The sequence below is a fragment of the Microcaecilia unicolor genome, chromosome 5, assembly GCF_901765095.1.
Source record: "Microcaecilia unicolor chromosome 5, aMicUni1.1, whole genome shotgun sequence".
NCBI lineage: Eukaryota > Metazoa > Chordata > Amphibia > Gymnophiona > Siphonopidae > Microcaecilia > Microcaecilia unicolor.
Genome location: NC_044035.1, coordinates 4,626,783 through 4,648,049, shown reverse-complemented (window position 1 = coordinate 4,648,049; position 21,267 = coordinate 4,626,783). Strand labels below are relative to the sequence as shown.

General features: G+C 48.4%; 1 protein-coding gene across 1 annotated transcript in view; it reads left to right on the top strand.

Annotated features, from left to right (window-relative positions):
- Window positions 1-21,267, top strand: part of WDR11 (WD repeat domain 11) — a 165,480-nt gene that overhangs the window by 37,771 nt on the left and 106,442 nt on the right. Inside the window, 3 exon segments of the mRNA XM_030202606.1 lie at window positions 6,125-6,311; window positions 9,182-9,347; window positions 19,220-19,334. Of these exon segments, the coding sequence (XP_030058466.1) occupies window positions 6,125-6,311; window positions 9,182-9,347; window positions 19,220-19,334 (468 nt within the window).

The following is a 21,267-nucleotide window of genomic DNA, read 5'->3' as shown; positions in this document are numbered from 1 at the left end:
TGTCTCTCTCAGTTGTCTTGGCAAAGCATTCCAGGATTGCGGACTGATGTATGAAAAGGAAGAAGCGTAGATTGATGCTTCTCCGTAAATGATCTTATGTGTTAAGGCGCAGATTTGGAATTCAATACGGTCTTTAATAGGTAGCCAGTGAAGACTCTCACGGAGAGGCTGCGCACTATCGAAGCGAGTTTTTCCAAAGATTAGTCTAGCCGCGGTGCTTTGAACCCTCTCGAGCTTCTTCAGAATATAGTGTGTACAACCAGCGTATAATCCACTGCAGTAATCGATGTGACTTAGGACCAATGAATGCATCAGGGTTCGAAATATATCTCTTGGCAGGAGTTGTTTGATGCGCTTAAGCTTCCACAAAGATAAGAACATTTTTTTTCGTAATCTGCTTAACATGACTATCAAGCGACAGATGGCTGTCCAACGTGACCCCAAGAATTTTCAAACTGTTCGAGATTGGGAGGGTTTAATCAGGAGTAACCATTGCTGTGGGAATTGACTAGTTATGTTGTGAAGAAAAAACCCTACCCATTCGTGGCCTGGCTGTTTCCATGTTTTTCTACTACTACTTGACATTTCTAAAGCGCTACTAGGGTTACGCAGCGCTGTACAATTTAACATAGAAGGACAGTCCCTGCTCAAAGGAGCTTACAATCTAAAGGACAAATGTACAGTCAGTCAAATTGGGGCAGTCTAGATTTCCTGAAAGGTATAAAGGTTAGGTGCCGAAAGCAACATTGAAGAGGTGGGCTTTGAGCAAGGATTTGAAGATGGGTAGGGAGGGGGCTTGGCGTAAGGGCTCAGGAAGTTGATTCCAAGCATTGGGTGAGGCGAGGCAGAATGAGTGGAGCCTGGAGTTGGCGGTGGTGGAGAAGGGTACTGAGAGGAGGGATTTGTCCTGTGAGCGGAGGTTACGGGCGGGAACGTAAGGGGAAATGAGGGTAGAGAGGTAATGAGGGGCTGCAGACTGAGTGCATTTGTAGGTAAGAAGGAGAAGCTTGAATTAAATGCGGTATCTGATTGGAAGCCAGTGAAGTGACCTGAGGAGAGGGGTGATATGAGTATATCGGTTCAGGCGGAATATAAGACGTGCCGCAGAGTTCTGCTGTTTCCATGTTTTTCTGAAAGACATATCTTAGCTACAGACTCCCACTTATTTGGCAACTGATCCTTTTTATCTACAGAGAAATGTAAGTAGTTTACTTGTGACTCATGTTCTCCTTAGACATCAAGATTAATCAATACATTGTAACAAAGAAACCTGCTATATTGCATACCTTCTTTCTATCTGAATGTTAAATACCTCACTTCATGTTACTAAGAGGTATGACATACCAATTAAAATTATTTGATTATTAAATAGTGCTCAGAAACTGGTGTTTGAGTTGAGCTATGAGCAGCTGTTTAATCATAACACCATCACCTCCATCACAGCACTACCCTGCCTTCCTACCCATACTAGTAAAAAGCCCCGTTTCTGATGCAAATGAAACGGGGGCTAGCAAGGTTTTCTTCTGTGTGCATGTGGGAGTGTGTGTGTCCCTGCCCTCTCTCCCTTCCCCTGTGCTGTCTGTCCTCTCTGTCCCCTCCGCCCTCGGAGTCGAGTCCTTCAGTAATAAGTTTCCTGCTGTGCTGTGTTTGTGTTACAGAGATAGTGAAGTGAGGGCTTCTGCCCTCTCTCCCCTCCCCCCTCTGAGTCCTTCACTGTTACAGAGAGAGCAATTTGATTTCATGCTTTGCTGTGTTTTCCTTCACTGTTTGTGTTACAGAGAGAGCGAGGGCGGGGCAGACACTCATGGGGAAACCGGATATCTCTCCCCCTTCACACTTCCGGCTGGAGGCTTCATTTAGAACGTTGGTGGTGCCTTTTATATATAGAGATATGTGTTGATGGTTTATTAGATATTATACTGAAATGGTACTTAGCTTTGGAGTGGTGTCCAAATGGAATAAGCTGCATACATAGACTTCAGCTCAAATGGTGGTGTAATTTTTCTTTCAATTTTTCAATCTTGCCGGTAAACAAAAATAGTGTCCAAAAAACCAAAATGGTGTCCACAAAACTTTAACATGCCACTTCTCCTGTGGCTAATATTCCTTGTTTCAACGTTCTCTACATGTGGTCACATGTTTCGCCCTTAGGCGTCATCAGGAGAACGCCTAAGATGATATGGTATGCTAAGTTTTCCTTTTTTCATTTTCCATTTTTGTTTTATCTCATAGGTTTCGTTCTCCTGAAGACGCCTAAGGGCGAAACATGTGACCACATGTAGAGAACGTTGAAACAAGGAATATTAGCCACAGGAGAAGTGGCATGTTAAAGTTTTGTGGACACCATTTTGGTTTTTTGGACACTATTTTTGCTACTAGGGTTACGCAGCGCTGTACAAAATAAACAAAAAGGACGGTCCCTGCTCAAAGGAGCTTACAATCTAAAGAACGAAATGTCAAGTTGGGGCAGTCTAGATTTCTTGGGTAGAGGTGTAGAGGTTAGGTGCCAAAGGAAAAGCCTCTGTTCACATCGACCAAATTTACTAGAGGACCGGTAACCCAAAAGATTTGTCCAAATTTAATTGAAAGAGAGAGAGAGCACCATATTTTGCCATCAGCTCAATCGCCACTGGAAGAGAGCGTAGTGGGTCAGTAAGGATTAAGAGCAAGTCATCTGGAAACGCAAAGGTCTTCAAGGTTACAGACCTTGCCATCAGGCTACGGATCCCCACGTCACCCCTCAAAGTACAAATCAAGGGCTCTGAAGAGAGAACAAAGAGCAGAGGGGAGAGGGGATAGCCCTATCTTGTGCCCCGGGAAATGGAAAACCTTTGGGTTTGAATGCCATTAGCTAGTAGGGATGCGGAGAGGTTCGCTTATAGCACTTGCACTGCCCGGCGAAACCACCCAGAGATCTCCACATGATCCTAAGTCTTAAACCAAAAGGACCAAGCAATGTGGTCAAAAGCCTTAGAGGTGTCTAGGCTAACCAGGAGTGCAGAAGTATTAGTAAGGTAACAATGCCCTAGAGTCATCGGCGCCTTGCGAACATTATGAAGAGATTGGCGCGCCTTGACAGTTTGATCCCCCCCCCCCCCAAAAAAAAAAAAGTACTAAGGGCAATTAAGCAGAAAGGCGGTCTGCCATGATACAGGCATGCATCTTCACATCAACATTTAAAAGCAAAATAGGCCAGTAAGAGTTGGGATCATCCCCAGACTTTCCCAGCTTCAAAAGCGGAGAGATAAGAGCTACATTAGCATAATGGGGTAATGCTCCCTCCTCAATTATCGCTGCATCTCAAGAAAGATATAGTAGAATTGGAAAAGGTGCAGCGAAGGGCGACTAAAATGATAGCGGGGATGGGACGACTTCCCTATGAAGAAAGACTAAGGAGGCTAGGGCTATTCAGCTTGGAGAAGAGACGGCTGAGGGGAGACATGATAGAGGTATATAAAATAATGAGTGGAGTGGAACAGGTGGATGTGAAGCGTCTGTTTACGCTTTCCAAAAATACTAGGACTAGGGGGCATGCGATGAATCCCCTATATGATGAAACTACAGTGTAGTAAATTTAAAACAAATCGGAGAAAATGTTCACCCAACGCGTAATTAAACTCTGGATTCGTTGCCAGAGAACGTGGTGAAGGCGGTTACCTTAGGAGAGTTTAAAAAGGGGTTAGACAGTTTCCTAAAGGACAAGTCCATAAACCACTACTAAATGGACTTGGGAAAAATCCAAAATTCCAGGAATAACATGTATAGAATGTTTGTACGTTTGGGAAGCTCGCCAGGTGCCCTTGGCCTGGATTGGCCGCTGTTGTGGACAGGATGCTGGGCTTGATGGACCCTTGGTCTTTTCCCAGTGTGGCATTACTTATGTACTTAAGTGCATTCACTCTGCAGCTCCTCAGTACCTCTCCACTCTTATTTCTCCCTACACTCCTCCCCGGGAACTCTGTTCACTGGGTAAATCTCTCTTATCTGCACCCTTCTCCTCCACTGCTAACTCCAGCCTCCGTTCCTTTTATCTTGCTGCACCATATGCCTGGAATAGACGTCCTGAGTCGGTATGTCAAGTTCCATCTCTGGCTGCTTTTAACTCCTACCCCTTACTCACTTGTTCAGTACCCTTATTTTATCATCCCCACCTTAGTAATTCCCTTATCTTTTATGTGTCCTGTTTGTCCTAATTAGATTGTAAGCTCTATCGATAAGGGACTGTCTCTTCATGTTCAAGTGTACAGCGTTGCGTACGTCTAGTAGCGCTATAGAAATGATAAGTAGTAGTAATAGTAAGTAGGGTCAACCACTAGGTTTAAGTCCCCTGCCACCACCAAAAGGCCCAAATAAAGGGGCACAATGGTGGGACAGGTTAGAAAAAAATTGAGCATCAAACTGATTTGGAGTGTACAACACCAATAAGATTAGTTCTCTGCCCTGGAGGGTCAGCTGGAATAACAAATAATGGCCTTATTTGTCCTTTCTCAGAACCAAAGCCGAGTACTGGAGAGATTTACAGAACAAAATGGCCACCCCACAATAGCGTTCTCCTGTAAGCAGTCCACATCAAACTTCATATGGTTCAAATGGGAGTAATATCTTAGACTGCTTAACTGGGCAAGTGATGCCACCCACATTCCAGGAAACAAACTTTAGTCCCGGGCAATACAGGAGCAGGACAAAATCAGTTTCAAACAAGATTGAGGATGCTTGTACCATGGGAGCAACTGTAGTAAAACTCTTGCGTATTCAGAAAATCCTTCTAGGTTTTTCTACGTTTAGACACTTTCTGCTTTTGTGCTGTCAAATACCATTATCCACTCCTATAGCTGATTATCCTTCTGTCTACAGAGAACTCCCATTAAAAGTAGGTAAGTTTCGCATAAAGGTCAGTAGGTTGTCCGAAGGTGGGGGGAGGAGGGGGATGGGAGGATGATGGGGGGAGGGTGGGAGAAATTGATAAACTATTGATGATGGTAATTTAGATGTCTGTATATAAGTACAATGTGATGTTTTGATGAAACATGTTAAATTCTATGATTCTGTTAAGCATCGTATCATCAATAAAAACCGTTAAAACATAAAAGTAGGTAAGTTTCTGACAGAGAGGGAATTCTCTCCATATGGAAACAAAAGAAGAAACAATGATGGGTGATCAAAGAAAAATTCCATATGGAGGGAATGCCCTCTCTGTGAGAAACTCACCTACTTTTAATGGGAGTTCTCTGTAGACAGAAGGGTAATCAGCTATAGGAGTGGGTAATGGTATTTGAAAGGAGAAACAATGATGGGTGATCAAAGAAAAAGTATTTGCGTACAAGATAGGATAGCAAAGCTGTATCTGTAGCATAAGTGGAAGTTTGTGTGTGCTGAAATTAAGGACTAATGCAGATAAAGATCCTACAACCTAACTAGTCTGCCTATCATTGCTTCCTCTCCTTTAGAGAAACTATGTACTTTTCCCAAGCTTTCCTGAGTTCAGATACAGTCTTGGTCTCCACCTTCTCAACTGGGAGTCTGTTCCATGCATCCACCACCCTTTCCATAAAGAAATATTTTCTTAATTACCCCCTGAGTCTGTCCTCTTTCATCCTATGCTGTCTTGTTCCAGCCTTTCCTTTCTATTGAGGCCCCTGCTCCTGTGCATTTATACCACTGAGGGATATTTATTCATTAACAGCAAGTAATGAGTTCAAGCCTCTCACTTTTCCCCCCTTGACCACCTCTTTTCGTTTTCTGTAGTTCCCTTCTCTCTGTCCCCCAGCAGTCTTTCTATCTCAAGCTCATCTTCTCCCCCCAAGCTGTCTGTCTCTCAAGCCTGTCCCTTCCAGTCCTGTCTCCAGCAAGAAGCAGCTTCACTGTACTGCCTGATGATAACTCCCTTTGACCTTTATGGGTACTGATATTGCCTTTGGCCCATAGGGACATCTGTTGCTGTCTCATTTTATGCACCATGAAAACAGTTCATTGCCATGGTAACTGGTACCCAGTTAAGCCCTCGTCTAAAAGATGGTAACCTTCTCTACTGAAACCTTCTGAGCAATTTTAACAGAACTTACTGTGGTCGTAAAGTTGTAATGGATGCCTTTGTTGTTTCTCTCGTTTGCTTTTCTTGAGGTAGTGCTTACCAGCGAGGGGATAGTGTTCATCTCCGACTTCTCGCCTTCCAGGGCTCCTGCAAGTGCTGGCAAAAAGGTGTATGTATCCAGCCCTCACTCCAGCCCAGCACACAGCAAGGTGACTCCGGCCACAGGAGCCAAGAAAGCACTTAACAAAGTCAAGGTTCTCATCAGTAATGAAAAGCCCAGGTAAGATATGGGCAGTATAGGTGTTCTCAGAGGACAAGCAGGCCATATTCTAATGTATGGGTGACCTCATCCACATCGTCCAGTTTGGAACACTTAAAAAGCGTAATATAGCTTTAATACACACGTCAGCGTCCTCACCATGCGTTCACAAGTGCCTTCCTGCCTGCTGCAAGAGTGCGGGACCAGCACTCCTCTCTTTTTTAAAAATATATCAAAATACAAGCTGTAGCAAAGCTGTAAATATAAACATCAAACCCTGGTGCACAACAAACAAATCAGTCATACCATCACTCTTTGGAACAATACTACTTGATAGCTAAACAGTGCATTAAATGCTCAGGTCCCCTCCTCTCTCCCCATCCCACTAAAGAAGGTTTACCAATAAATACAGCTGAACTAGAACACGGAGTATCCAGACCAAAACTCACATTCTAACTGAAGATGTCTGGACCCTTATCATCCAGTGTCCTGAGTAGATCGCCAGAGAGTGTACGGCTCCCAGATTTTGGTGCAGTGCAGTTAATTTGGACATACAGCAAACATAGTCCATTTTAAGCAAGAGTTGCTGCCAAGAAGGTAACAGCTAATTGCTTCCATTTCGCCGCTAAGGCAATACTTCCAGCCGTGAGTATAATGTTAGCCAATTTACAGAACTTGCCCGGCAGACCTAAAGGTTTAATATTCAGAAGCCACATTCCTTCACTGGTTGTATGTCTTCTCATCCACTGTGAGGAGAAGATGCGCTGTTTTGCAGCTCCCTCACTGTGTCTGGTGTGGTTCTTTATTTTGATGGTTTTTCAATCCTTTCTGTTGGGACTTTTCCATGTGTTCCTCTTTTGGGGCTTTTCTCCATTTCCCACTTAAAGGTTCTAGTTTATTTTTCCTCAAGTTTTCTTTATTTTTTTTACCATGCTCATTAGGCCCAAGCTCCAGTCAGGCTCTTGCCCTTGCTTTTTTTCTTGGTGACTTGCCCCTTTATAGGATCACCATCGAGTCATTGATTTGGCCACGGCTGTTTTCCCTTCCACAACATCGAAGGTTCCAAGTGGCTTTAAGCGCTGTGCCCAGTGCAGTAGGACTAGAGATGGTAAGGACATCCGTTCTTGGTGTCTCCAGTGTTTGTGGCCTGATCATATCCCTTCCAGCTGTGTTCATTGCCTTCGTATGAAGAAAAGGACTTAGCTGGCTAGAGAGGCTCAAAGAGGATAACATTTTTGGAGCCCGGTCCAAAACCTCAACTTCAGCATCAACGTTGAGCCTCGCACCGGCATCAAGTGCATCAGTCCCTATTGCTGCTAGTCCCTATCAGACATTGGGAGTGGTCGTGCATCGAGCGGGTCTCTGCCTGCCTCGATATCGACCGCTGTGCTGGGCCCCAGAGACCGGTCAGCATCGAACCTGACACGACACCAAGGAGACATAGGGATTTGATGACGTCCTCATCTACACCAAGGGGTATCGATGGCTGGCATCGATCCCCCTCAATGCATGGTGCCAGGAACACGGGGCACCTAGAGATTCAGTCCCCGAGAAACATTGGTACCGGGAGGACTGCTCTTTCTCCATTGTGGAGGTGCCGATGCATGGGTCTCCATGCAGCCAGGACCATGCATCTGCACCGATCCCGACGGTTCAGCAGGCTGCTTGTCAACTGATGCCCCAGCCTTTCTCGATGGCGACCATCCATGAGCACATCTGGGCCATGCTTCGTGAGCATTTGGCGAGATCCTTCAGCAGAGTGCATTAGTGTTTGGGGTGCTTGCACCAGCCATGTCTCTTTCTGCTGCCCTGCCTCATGCGGTACCAGCATCGACAGCTCCTCAGTGTCGGTGGAGAAATCTGTGCCGGAGTTGAGGTGCCTCAATGCCCTTCTGGTTCCTCTATCTTAAGGCAGGCTCAGTCTCAGCCTTTCTGTGAGGAGTATTTTCTGACAGCGATGAGCGCTTAAGGACGTCTGATGAGGACCCTAGGTACTTCTTGGAGGAGGAATCCTATGGGATCCCATCTGACCCTTCCCCTCCTGAGGAATGGAGGAAGTCTCCACCTGAGTGCCTTTCCTTCCCAAGTTTTGTAAGGAAAACAGTGCTATTCTAATTCATTTGGATGCAGAGGACAAGCCCAGGGCTGACATGTTCAAGGTCCTGGACTACAACTCTCCTCCTAGAGAGGCTGTAATGGTCCCTCTTCACTGGATCCTGAAAGATGCACTTACGATATCTTTGATATGGCGTCCTACATCTCTGCCCAAAGTATAGCGATGTGCAGACTCTCATGGCTGCATGTCTATGACTTGGACCTGTGATTCAGCAGAGATTGGCAGACGCCATGTGCCGGGGGAATAGCCTTTTTGGAGAGGAGGTTGCTGACCTCATTAAGAAACACACTGACACCATTGATACACTCTCCTGCTGGGTACCTTCTGCACCCTCCTCATCCAGGAGGTTTTTGGGCAAGTTGAAGAGGGGTCCCTATTACTCACAGAGGCACAGGTACGCTCCTTCTTGCCAGCCTCAGCAGGCTCAGACACAGCGCACTCGTTCTCATCAGCAGCATGCATACAAGACCCAGCTGGCTCCCCACCTCCCCTTGGAGTTGTCTCCTATCCTAGTAGCTATACCATTGTACAGCTGGTCCTGTGCTTTTGTGGCGGGCAGAAAGGCACTTGTGCATGCGCGATGGGGACGCTGTCATGTGACTTAAAGCTGTATTATGATTTTTAAGCGTTCTGCTTTTGGCAATGTGAGAATGGATGCCCTGCTGTCCTCTGAGAATACCTGCTACAGGTAAGTATCCCTGCTATATCTCCCGGGATACTGGCTGGCCTCTCCTAGAGAAGTGGTGCTGATATCACAGTTTTTGTCTATTTTCAGTGCTGAGTCGGTGACACTCAATGATTGTTTGCAACTGTCCTATCTGCTTTCTAAGAAGAACCACATGCTGCTGCTGTATCCAAGAGAGATTTTGATCCTTGACCTGGAAGTGAACCAGACAGTGGGTGTGGTGGCCATTGAAAGAACAGGTGTCCCTTTCATCCAGGTGAGAAGCTTTAGTTTCAGAAGGTCATTGTAGGTTCTCCCTTGGACACCAGTGACCAGCCCATCATTATTGTTTTTTTTTTTTTCACCTTTTCCAAACTTGGATGGAATAAGCTGTCTTTCACTTTTATATTTCTGGGGCTCTGTGCTGTGTCTGGGGAGGATAGGGAAAGGCTAACTAAAATGAACACAGGCATATTTTCAAAGCACTTAGCCTTCCAAAGTTCCATAGAAACCTATGGAACCTCACATGCCAGGACACCAACCGGGCACCCTAGGGGGCACTTTTACAAAAACAAAAAAAAAGGTAAAAGAGCTCCCAGGTGCATAGCACCCTTCCCTTGTGTGTTGAGCCCCCCATATCCCCCTCAAAACCCACTGCCCACAAGTCTACACCATTACTATAGCCCTATGGAACTTTGGAAGGCTTAAGTGCTTTGAAAATATGCCTCAGTGTGTTCAACTAGGACTGGAAGCACCTGATGATGAAGTCTCCATACAGTATCTTCTAGGTTATCTTGCCTGGCTTGAAAAATAAAAGGGTATATGCACCTACAAAAGCAAAACAAAAAAACAATCCCCCCCCTCCCTCTTTGGAGTATTCTAGGTTTTATGTACTAGTGAGAGCAGATAGAGAAGGCAGGCGGAATGATTGAAAGGTACGGTATTTGTTTGTCTTGGGCTCTCTGTATGAGATATGTTGCCTGAAGTTTCCCTGCCGGAGTGTAAGGTGGGTTTAGAGACAGGGCTATTCCAGCGGGCCTTCGGTCCCTGATTCGACTATAGACTGGCTTCTTCAGCTTTATCTGCTTCTCCTATCTCTGAGTGATGCCTTTCAATGCAACATCAAACAAATTCTTTATACTAAACTGAGGGTGTTGTTGTGTTTGTGAGGAAGAATGGGGCAAGGTAGTTAATTCCCTGAAAAAAGAACATTCTTAAATTGGAAATTAGCAGTGACTGTAAACAAGCTTCACAGACACAATTTCACCAATACTGGTGTGAAGGGGAGAATGTGCAGCTCAGATGATGGGTAAAGATGCTCCTCCGTCTCCTTTGCTGCTTTGATGCACTTACAGGCTGCAGGAGAGCCCCCAGACTCATTCTGACACGTGTAGCCTTATTTTCCTATGAAAGTGGCTTTTTCTGCTTATAATGGATTTTTTTCTTTAATAAGAAAAATGATTTCCATATCATCAAGCTGATCAATCCATAGACTGGTGGGTTGTGTCCATCTACCAGCAGGTGGAGATAGAGAGCAAACTTTTGCCTCCCTATACAGTGGGGGAAATAAGTATTTGATCCCTTGCTGATTTTGTAAGTGTGCCCACTGACAAAGACATGAGCAGCCCATAATTGAAGGGTAGGTTATTGGTAACAGTGAGAGATAGCACATCACAAATTAAATCCGGAAAATCACATTGTGGAAAGTATATGAATTTATTTGCATTCTGCAGAGGGAAATAAGTATTTAATCCCTCTGGCAAACAAGACCTAATACTTGGTGGCAAAACCCTTGTTGGCAAGCACAGCGGTCAGACGTCTTCTGTAGTTGATGATGAGGTTTGCACACATGTCAGGAGGAATTTTGGTCCACTCCTCTTTGCAGATCATCTGTAAATCATTAAGAGTTCTGGGCTGTCGCTTGGCAACTCGCAGCTTCAGCTCCCTCCATAAGTTTTCAATGGGATTAAGGTCTGGTGACTGGCTAGGCCACTCCATGACCCTAATGTGCTTCTTCCTGAGCCACTCCTTTGTTGCCTTGGCTGTATGTTTTGGGTCATTGTCGTGCTGGAAGACCCAGCCACGACCCATTTTTAAGGCCCTGGCGGAGGGAAGGAGGTTGTCACTCAGAATTGTACGGTACATGGCCCCATCCATTCTCCCATTGATGCGGTGAAGTAGTCCTGTGCCCTTAGCAGAGAAACACCCCCAAAACATAACATTTCCACCTCCATGCTTGACAGTGGGGACGGTGTTCTTTGGGTCATAGGCAGCATTTCTCTTCCTCCAAACACGGCGAGTTGAGTTCATGCCAAAGAGCTCAATTTTTGTCTCATCTGACCACAGCACCTTCTCCCAATCACTCTCGGCATCATCCAGGTGTTCACTGGCAAACTTCAGACGGGCCGTCACATGTGCCTTCCGGAGCAGGGGGACCTTGCGGGCACTGCAGGATTGCAATCCGTTATGTCGTAATGTGTTACCAATGGTTTTCGTGGTGACAGTGGTCCCAGCTGCCTTGAGATCATTGACAAGTTCCCCCCTTGTAGTTGTAGGCTGATTTCTAACCTTCCTCATGATCAAGGATACCCCACGAGGTGAGATTTTGCGTGGAGCCCCAGATCTTTGTCGATTGACAGTCATTTTGTACTTCTTCCATTTTCTTACTATGGCACCAACAGTTGTCTCCTTCTCGCCCAGCGTCTTACTGATGGTTTTGTAGCCCATTCCAGCCTTGTGCAGGTGTATGATCTTGTCCCTGACATCCTTAGACAGCTCCTTGCTCTTGGCCATTTTGTAGAGGTTAGAGTCTGACTGATTCACTGAGTCTGTGGACAGGTGGCTTTCATACAGGTGACCATTGCCGACAGCTGTCTGTCATGCAGGTAACGAGTTGATTTGGAGCATCTACCTGGTCTGTAGGGGCCAGATCTCTTACTGGTTGGTGGGGGATCAAATACTTATTTCCCTCTGCAGAATGCAAATAAATTCATATACTTTCCACAATGTGATTTTCCGGATTTAATTTGTGATGTGCTATCTCTCACTGTTACCAATAACCTACCCTTCAATTATGGGCTGCTCATGTCTTTGTCAGTGGGCACACTTACAAAATCAGCAAGGGATCAAATACTTATTTCCCCCACTGTATGTGGTCATGTGCTGCCGGAAACTCCCCAGTATGTTCTCTATCTCAGCAGGTGGTGGTCACACACAGCAGCAGCTCTGGCTAGGCCTCCAAGCCTAATCCTTAGGTTTTGTTGAGGCCTGGGGTTGAGGGCTCTTTTGAGCAAGTGCAAACCTGGTGGTGCCAGGTCCCTCCTTTTCTCCCCCCTCCCGCTGGCTCCGTTTAAAAAAAAAAAAAAATTTTTAAACGTCTTTAAAGGCGTTTAATTCGACGTTTCTTTAAACGTTCATTGCAGCTACTCACTGGGACACCAGTTCGTTACAGCTCGGAGCGGCAAGCAGGTAATTTTACCTTTTTATAGCGGGCAGGGGGTTCCCCGATTCTTCTCCTCGTGGCAATGGCGTCGGAGGGCGAGGGCGCAAAGGGTCGCTCCCCGGATCGCTGGAGCGCTTCTAGAGGGGATGCGGGGGTTTTACAACCTGATTCGCCCTTGATGGGTGATAGTTTAGTGACCGATGAATGTCCCGGTCGTTCCTCCGGCGTGGCGGTTTTTTCCCGCCATAACCGCCCATCCCCCGCTCCTCGCCTCCGCCATCTTGGCCGGCCACGCGGCTCGGACGGCTTCTTCGTGGGCCGCCCTTGAGGTTGGAGACATTAATGCCATGAACGCCCTTAATTTGGGCGACGGCACAAAAGCGGCTAAAGTTAAGCGCCGTTCTTCCCGCGCGGCTCCTTCACGGAGTTTCGCGCCGGACGCCATTTTGGATGCGCAGCATGTCTCTCCCCCGCTAGTGCGAGCGCCGGTTGAGAGTGCGTCTAGGGCTGTTGCCCAGGCTGTGGAAGTGCACAGTCTGGGGGGTTTTTCCCCCGAGTTTGTTTTGCTGCTGCATCAGGCTTTCCTCATGCAAAACGCTGCCCCTGCTCCCTCTTCTGATAAAGAGGTTGAGGTTCCCAGAGGTAAACGCCCTCGGGTTGATTTCCAGGCCTTGGAGGACTTTTGTCTCCTCCGATGTAGATGAGGGCAGCGTGTCTGAGGTCTCCCAACGATCCTTTGCGGATTCTTTGGAGGAGATAGATCCCCGCTCGGATGGAGCGGATGACCCCTCTGCAGCGCGGCTTTTTAGCCCAGAGGATTTGTCCAACCTGTTGTTACAGGCCATGGGCACTTTGAAGATTTCCTCTCCGGAGGACGTCTCTCCCTCAGCCCCTGTTGGCTCTGCCATTATGCTGGGGACGAAGCGCCCGCCTAGAACCTTCCACGTGCATGATCCATGCACACCTTAATTGCGGCTCAATGGGATGTCCCGGAAACGAGCCTTAAAGTGGCTAGGGCTATGTCCCGCCTCTATCCTTTGGCTGTGAGTGAACGTGAGGCCTATCTGTGGCCTACCGTGGATTCTTTAATCACTGCGGTGACTAAGAAAACGGCGTTGCCGGTGGAAGGTGGCACGGCCCTAAAGGACGCCCAAGACAGAAGATTGGAGGCGGCCTTAAGGTCGTCCTTTGAGGCAGCTGCTTTAAGTTTGCAGGCCTCAGTTTGCGGCTCCTATGTGGCCAGGGCGTGCCGGACTATGGTGCAGCGGGCTTCCCCCTCGGATCATTCCTTGAGGGCTGATTGGCCGGCCCTGGAATCGGGCTTAGCCTATTTGGCAGACTTGCTGTATGATGTCTGGAGAGCCTCAGCTAAAGGCATGGCTCAGACAGTCTCTGCGCGGCGGTGGCTTTGGCGGAAACATTGGTCTGCTGACCACGCCTCTAAATCCCGCCTGGCTAGATTGCCTTTTAAAGGCAAGCTGCTCTTTGGGGTCGAGCTGGACAAAATCGTGACCGATCTCGGCACGTCTAAGGGCAAGAAATTACCAGAGGTCAGGGCTCGGGTTAGTACTCGTCCCGGTACCTCCAGAGGACGGTTGCAGGAAGCCCGTCGGTACCGCCCGGGCAAGTCGGGTTCCTCTGCCCCCTCTTCCTTCAAGAGGAATTTCTCCCCCAAGCAGCATTCCTTTCGCAGAGACCGCCGTCCCGGAGGTGCTCCCTCCGGTCCTCCCCCAGGGTCTCGTACCCAATGACGGGGCCTTGGTCCACGCCCCAGTGCAGATTGGAGGACGGCTGTCCTCGTTTCTGGGCGAGTGGACCACTATAACTTCAGACGCGTGGGTGCTGGAAGTCATCAGAGACGGCTACAAGCTAGAGTTCTGCCAACCCTTAAGAGACGGGTTTGTACTCTCTCCCTGCAAGTCTCCGGTCAAGCTGTGGTAGTGCAGCAGACCTTGGACAACCTGATCCGCCTGGGTGCGGTCGTTCCGGTGCCAAAAAATCAGATTGGCAAGGGACGTTACTCCATTTACTTTGTGGTTCCAAAGAAAGGAGGTTCTGTCCGGCCTATCCTCGACCTCAAAGGGGTCATTCGGGCCTGGAAAGTGAGGCACTTTCGCATGGAGACTCTCCGCTCTGTTATAGCGGCAGTGAAGGCAGGAGAGTTCTTGGCTTCCTTGGACATCAAGGAAGCGTACCTGCATATTCCCATCTGGCCTCCTCTCCAACGCTTTCTGCGTTTTACAGTCCTGAGACGACACTTCCAGTTCAGAGCCCTCCCTTTCGGGTTGGCTACTGCTCCGCGGACCTTTTCCAAAGTAATGGGGGTCATAGCGGCCTTCCTGCTAAAGGAAGGAGGAGTACAAGTCCATCCTTATCTGGACGACTGGTTGATCCGAGCCCCCTCTTATGCAGAGTGCGGCAAAGCTATGGACCGGGTAGTTGCTCTTTTGAGCTCCCTGGGATGGATCATCAACTGGAAGAAGAGCCAGCTGCGCCCGACTCAGTCCCTGGAGTATCTGGGAGTTCGATTCGACACCCAAGTGGGCAGAGTGTTCCTGCCAGACAATCGGATTGTCAAGCTTCAGGCTCAGGTGGACTAGTTCCTAGTAGCCTCTCCTATTCGGGCTTGGGACTACGCGCAGCTGTTGGGCTCTATGACGGCCACGATGGAAGTAGTGCCCTGGGCCAGGGCTCATATGAGACCACTACAGCTATCTCTGCTGCTGCGCTGGACTCCGATGTCGGAGGATTATGCTGTGCGCCTTCCCGTGGACCCAGCAGTGCGCAAGGCGCTGAGCTGGTGGACGCAGACAGACAAGTTGTCTGCAGGATTGCCTCTGGTGACCCCGGAGTGGATTGTCGTCTCGACAGACGCCTCTTTGATGGGCTGGGGAGCCCACTGCTTGGGAAGGACAGCGCAGGGGCTCTAGTCTCCTGCAGAGGCAAGTGGTCTATCAACCTCCTGGAACTCAGAGCCATTCGGTTGGTGTTATTGGAGTTCATCCCGGTACTGGTGTTGAAGCCTGTACGGGTCCTGTCGGACAATGCCACGGCTGTGGCCTATATCAACCGCCAGGGAGGTACCAAGAGCGCCCCTCTAGCCAAGGAGGCTATGAGTCTTTGCCAGTGGGCGGAAGCGAACCTGGAGCAGCTTTCAGCGGCCCACATTGCCGGAGTCATGAATGTCAAGGCGGTCTTTCTCAGTCGCCATACCTTGGAGCCCGGAGACTGGCAACTATCTGCTCAGGCGTTCTTGGACATCACGAAGCGCTGGGGCCAGCCGAGCCTAGTTCTGATGGCGTCATCGGCCAATTGCCAAGTGCCGCGCTTTTTCAGCAGAGGACGGGACCCTCGATCCCTGGGAGTAGATGCTCTTTTCCAACAGTGGCCGACACAAGAGCTCCTCTATGTGTTCCCGCCCTGGCCCATGTTGGGCAGGGTGCTAGACCGGGTGGCAAAGCATCCCGGCAGGGTAATCCGGGTGGGTCCGGATTGGCCCAGACGTCCCTGGTATGCGGACTTGATCAGGCTCTCAGTCGACGATCCTCTGCGGCTGTCAGTGGAGCAGGGCCTGTTACATCAGGGTCCCGTGGTGATGGAGGATCCCTCCCCCTTTGGTCTTACGGCCTTGCTATTGAGCGGCAGCGTCTGAGGAAGAAGGGCTTCTCAGACAAGGTCATCGCCACTATGCTGAGAGCGAGGAAGCGCTCTACTTCTACTGCTTATGCCAGGGTTTGGCTTATGTTTGCAGCGTGGTGTGAAGCAGGCTCACTTTCTCCCTTCACTGCTCCAATTTCTTCAGTGTTGGCGTTCCTGCAAGAAGGTCTGGAGAAAGGCCTGTCGCTCAGTTCCCTTAAAGTCCAGGTAGCGGCTCTGGCTTGGTTCAGGGGCCGCCTGAAGGGTGCTTCCCTGGCTTCGCAGCCAGATGTGGTGCGCTTTCTCAAGGGAGTTAATCACCTGCGCCCTCCTCTGCACTCAGTGGTGCCTGCGTGGAATCTCAACCTGGTGCTAAGAGCATTGCAGAAGCCGCCTTTGGAACCCTTGTCGAGGGCATCTCTGAAAGACCTGACGTTGAAAGCAGTCTTTTTGGTGGCTATCTCTTCAGCCAGAAGAGTTTCCGAGCTCCAGGCGCTCTCATGTCGAGAGCCTTTTCTGCAGTTCACTGAGGCAGGAGTGACTATTCGCACAGTGCCTTCCTTCCTGCCCAAGATTGGTTCTCGCTTCCATGTGAATCAGCAGCTCTGTCTCCCTTCCTTTCGTAGGGAGGACTACCCAGAGGAGTACTCCGCTCTTGAATATCTGGATGTGAGACGAGTCATCATCAGATACTTGGAAGTGACCAATGATTTCCGGAAATCGGATCATCTGTTTGTCCTGTTTGCAGGTCCTCGTAAGGGTCTGCAGGCTGCTAAGCCTACAGTGGCAAGATGGGTCAAGGAAGCCATTGCAGCAGCTTATGTGGCCGCGGGGAAGGTGCCGCCTATCCAGCTGAAGGCTCACTCCACTAGAGCTCAGGCGGCCTCGATGGCAGAGGCCGGATCCGTCTCCTTGGAAGAGATATGCAAGGCGGCAACTTGAGCTTCGGCTCATACATTCTTCAAGCATTACCGTTTGACTGTGGCTGCACGGGCGGAGGCCCGGTTTGGAGCTTTAGTGTTGAGGTCAGGGATTTCAATGTCCCGCCCTGGGTGAGTACTGCTTCGGTACATCCCACCAGTCTATGGATTGATCAGCTTGATGATATGGAAGGTAAAATTATGTATAATCATACCTGATAATTTTCTTTCCATTAATCATAGCTGATCAATCCATAGCCCCTCCCAGATATCTGTACTGTTTTATTCTGGTTGCATTTCAGGTTCAAGTTTAGTCTTCAGTTACTTCAGAAAGACTTCGTGCTCAAGTTTTTTCACTTGGATTCTTCAAGAGTTGAGACGAGTTTGTGTTACAGTGAGCTGCTGCATTCCTCTCCCCCCCCGTTTTACGGGGCTGGATTGAGACATAAATTCTGCCGGCACTCCCTCCCGCTTCGTGCGGCTGTAGGGCAGCTTTGTACCCCTCCCGCTTCGGCGGTGTTAGGGTCAGTCAGCTCCTCCCGCGGTTGCGGTTGCAGGATAAGCCAGATCCCCCCGCATCGGCGGGTGTGGTGTCCCTCCCCCGCTCCGCGGGGATGAGCTGGACGGATTCCCCTCCCCCACTTGTGTGGGGATGAGCTGGGTTAATTCCCCTCCCCCGTTTCGGCGGTGGTGAGCTGGGCAGAGTGTCCCTTCGTGGGTGTAATTCTCTAAGTGCTGAGTCCTGCGGATGGAGCTTTGATATCGACATACTGAGGAGTTTCCGGCAGCACATGACCACATATAGGGAGGCAAAAGTTTGCTCTCTATCTCCACCTGCTGGTAGATGGACACAACCCACCAGTCTATGGATTGATCAGCTATGATTAATGGAAAGAAAATTATCAGGTATGATTATACATAATTTTACCTTCATTCAGTTGATTTATTGAGTCATTATATCAAAAAGGGCATACAAAAACATAAATGTACAGAAAATTCAAAGGAGTGAGCTGAATTTGTTCCAGGCCCAGGACTAGCTTTCTGCCGTGGTAGGCCTGAGCAAAGAACAGGTGCCAATCTGGATATCTAAGAGTGGACTGTGGGAGCCTAGGGAGCAGAACCCTCTGCAGTTCCCTAGGCTGCCAGAGTGCATGAGAAATTGTTCTTTAGCTCCTTTTCCTTTGTACTATACTGGTCTGTGCTTTTTTGTTCTTTCCAGCTGTGGCTAAACATTGCTTAAGAAACCTGAGCGAGAAAATGAAGGCTTTCTTTTGGCTCCCAGGACCAGATCAATTTCTAAATCCTCCTCAGACTCAAAAAGTGGGACTTAGACCCTGCGTGCTTTGCTTTCACTTGACTCCGTCCTCTGATTCCTGCCATGTTGTTTCCTTGTACAGATTTCTGTCACTGTGTAAAAGGGAGCTGGTGTGGGTTGCTGTTTCATGTTTGTTTTTATTGGCGTAGCTTTATTGGTGGAATATATTCAAATTAAGACTCCATCTGGGCATGTGTGTCTGCCTCTGTTTGGCACACTCTGGTATTACTATCCTTTCCCCTACAGGCAACCTGTCTGTAAAGAGCAGACAGCTGTGGCCCAGCGCCAGCTGTGTGTAACAGCCATGCTAAGTCAGACCAGGGTCCGTGGAGCCCGGTATCCTGTCCGACTGGGGGCAGTCTGGATTGCAAGTACCTGGCAAATCTCACAAACTAGGTCTGTTTCTCATAGTTCATTTCCAGGCTGCCCCAAGTCTTCCTGACTGATAAATGTTTTATGGACTTTTCTTCTAGGATTCTGTTCAATCCTATTTTGAATTCCACTGTGATGGTCGTCATGACACATCCTCTGGCAACAGATTCCACAGCTTAATTATGCGCTGTTTAGAAAAAAAACAAAAACTTCCCACAATTTGTTTTCAATCTGCTGGTTGGTGTAGTTAGAGAAGTGGGCTGTGAATCCAGGTTTAAATCCTGCTTCTCCCTTGCAACCCTGGGCACATTTCATACTCCTCGGTTGCCTCAGGTGCAAACAGATTGCGAGCCCTCGGGCTGTACCCAAATGTGTAACTTGGCTTGAACTAAGGCCATAAATTAAAATCTGTAAACTACAAATCTCTTCTGTGCAGAACTGTAAAGTGCTCTTTTGTCGCTCAGGTGATCCCCTGCTTTCAGCGCGATGCCTTTTTTTGTTTGCATGAGAATGGCTGCATCACATTCAGAGTCTGTAGGTCTAGTGGAGCCATACTGGGGGCACCAAACGACGATCCAGGTGAGAAAATGTGCCCAAATACCACTCCCTGTTTGGTTCTTGCTACGTAAATTACGGTGGGCAGTGTCCTGGAGGGGAAATGAAGGGGGCTGTGGTAGTAAGAAGAGATACCGAGCACAGACTGCTGTTCTATCCTGTGTTTCTTAGCAGGGAACAAAATATGCAGTAATCTGAATACTATCACTGACTTCATGGAGTTTTCAGTGTCATGTTTTGGATTGGATGGATTGGGTGACGGAGGGGGTTAAGGAGGCTGAGCAAGAAGCAGAAAGCAGGATGGAATGGGAGCTGGAGAGCCCTGAGGAAGGTAGCACCTGAAGGTGGAAAGCTATGTTTGTAAAAGGCTTCTTCCTTACAACAGGTTTTAAATCAAAACTGTTTTGATTAGAACTGTTTGCTGTGGGGGAAGGGCAGAGGGCTGGAAGAGTTATAAGCCTGGTTCCCCAGCTGCTCCTGAATTTTCATCACTCATCTTTAGTGCTCTGTAAATACGGTAGCTAGGTTTTAGCTCTGTTAATCACCGTTGTGTTCAGTATACCACATTGGGTGGTTTACTCACCCATTTGCCCTGTGATTCCACCTTTCTCTGAACAGGTAGACAGTTGTATCAGATTTATAGAAATGACAGGGACAGAAAGGAAAAGCAGCATGTTTTTTTTTGTTACATTTGTACCCCGCGCTTTCCCACTCATGGCAGGCTCAATGCGGCTTACACAGGGCAATGGAGGGTTAAGTGACTTGCCCAGAGTCACAAGGAGCTGCCTGTGCCTGAAGTGGGAATCGAACTCAGTTCCTCAGGACCAATGTCCACCACCCTAACCACTAGGCCACTCCTCCACTGTTGCTACTATTTGAGATTCTACATGGAATGTTGCTATTCCACTAGCAACATTCCATGTAGAAGTCGGCCCTTGCAGATCACCAATGTGGCCGCGCAGGCTTCTGCTTCTGTGAGTCTGACGTCCTGCACGTATGTTCAGGACGTCAGACTCACAGAAACAGAAGCCTGCGCAGCCTTCTACATGGAATGTTGCCCTAGTGGAATAGAAACATTCCATGTAGAATCTCCAATAGTAGCAACATTCCATGTAGAATCTCCAATAGTATCTATTTTATTTTTGTTACATTTGTACCCTGCGCTTTCCCACTCATGGCAGGCTCAATGCGGCTTACATGGGGCAATGGAGGGTTAAGTGACTTGCCCAGAGTCACAAGGAGCTGCCTGTGCCTGAAGTGGGAATCCAGTTCCTCAGGACCAAAGTCCACCACCCTAACCACTAGGCCACTCCTCCACTCTTGCTACTATTTGAGTTTCTACATGGAATGTTGCTATTCCACTAGCAACTTTCCATGTAGAAGTCGGCCCTTGCAGATCACCAATGTGGCCGCGCAGGCTTCTGCTTCTGTGAGTCTGACGTCCTGCACATACGTGCAGGACGTCAGACTCACAGAAACAGAAGCCTGCGCAGCCTTGTACATGGAATGTTGCTAGTGGAATAGCAACATTCCATGTAGAATCTCCAATAGTAGCAACATTCCATGTAGAATCTCCAATAGTATCTATTTTATTTTTGTTACATTTGTACCCTGCGCTTTCCCACTCATGGCAGGCTCAGTGCGGCTTACATGGGGCAATGAAGGGTTAAGTGACTTGCCCAGAGTCACAAGGAGCTGCCTGTGCCTGAAGTGGGAATCGAACTCAGTTCCTCAGGACCAATGTCCACCACCCTAACCACTAGGCCACTCCTCCACTGTTGCTACTATTTGAGATTCTACATGGAATGTTGCTATTCCACTAGCAACATTCCATGTAGAAGTCGGCCCTTGCAGATCACCAATGTGGCCGCGCAGGCTTCTGCTTCTGTGAGTCTGACGTCCTGCACGTATGTTCAGGACGTCAGACTCACAGAAACAGAAGCCTGCGCAGCCTTCT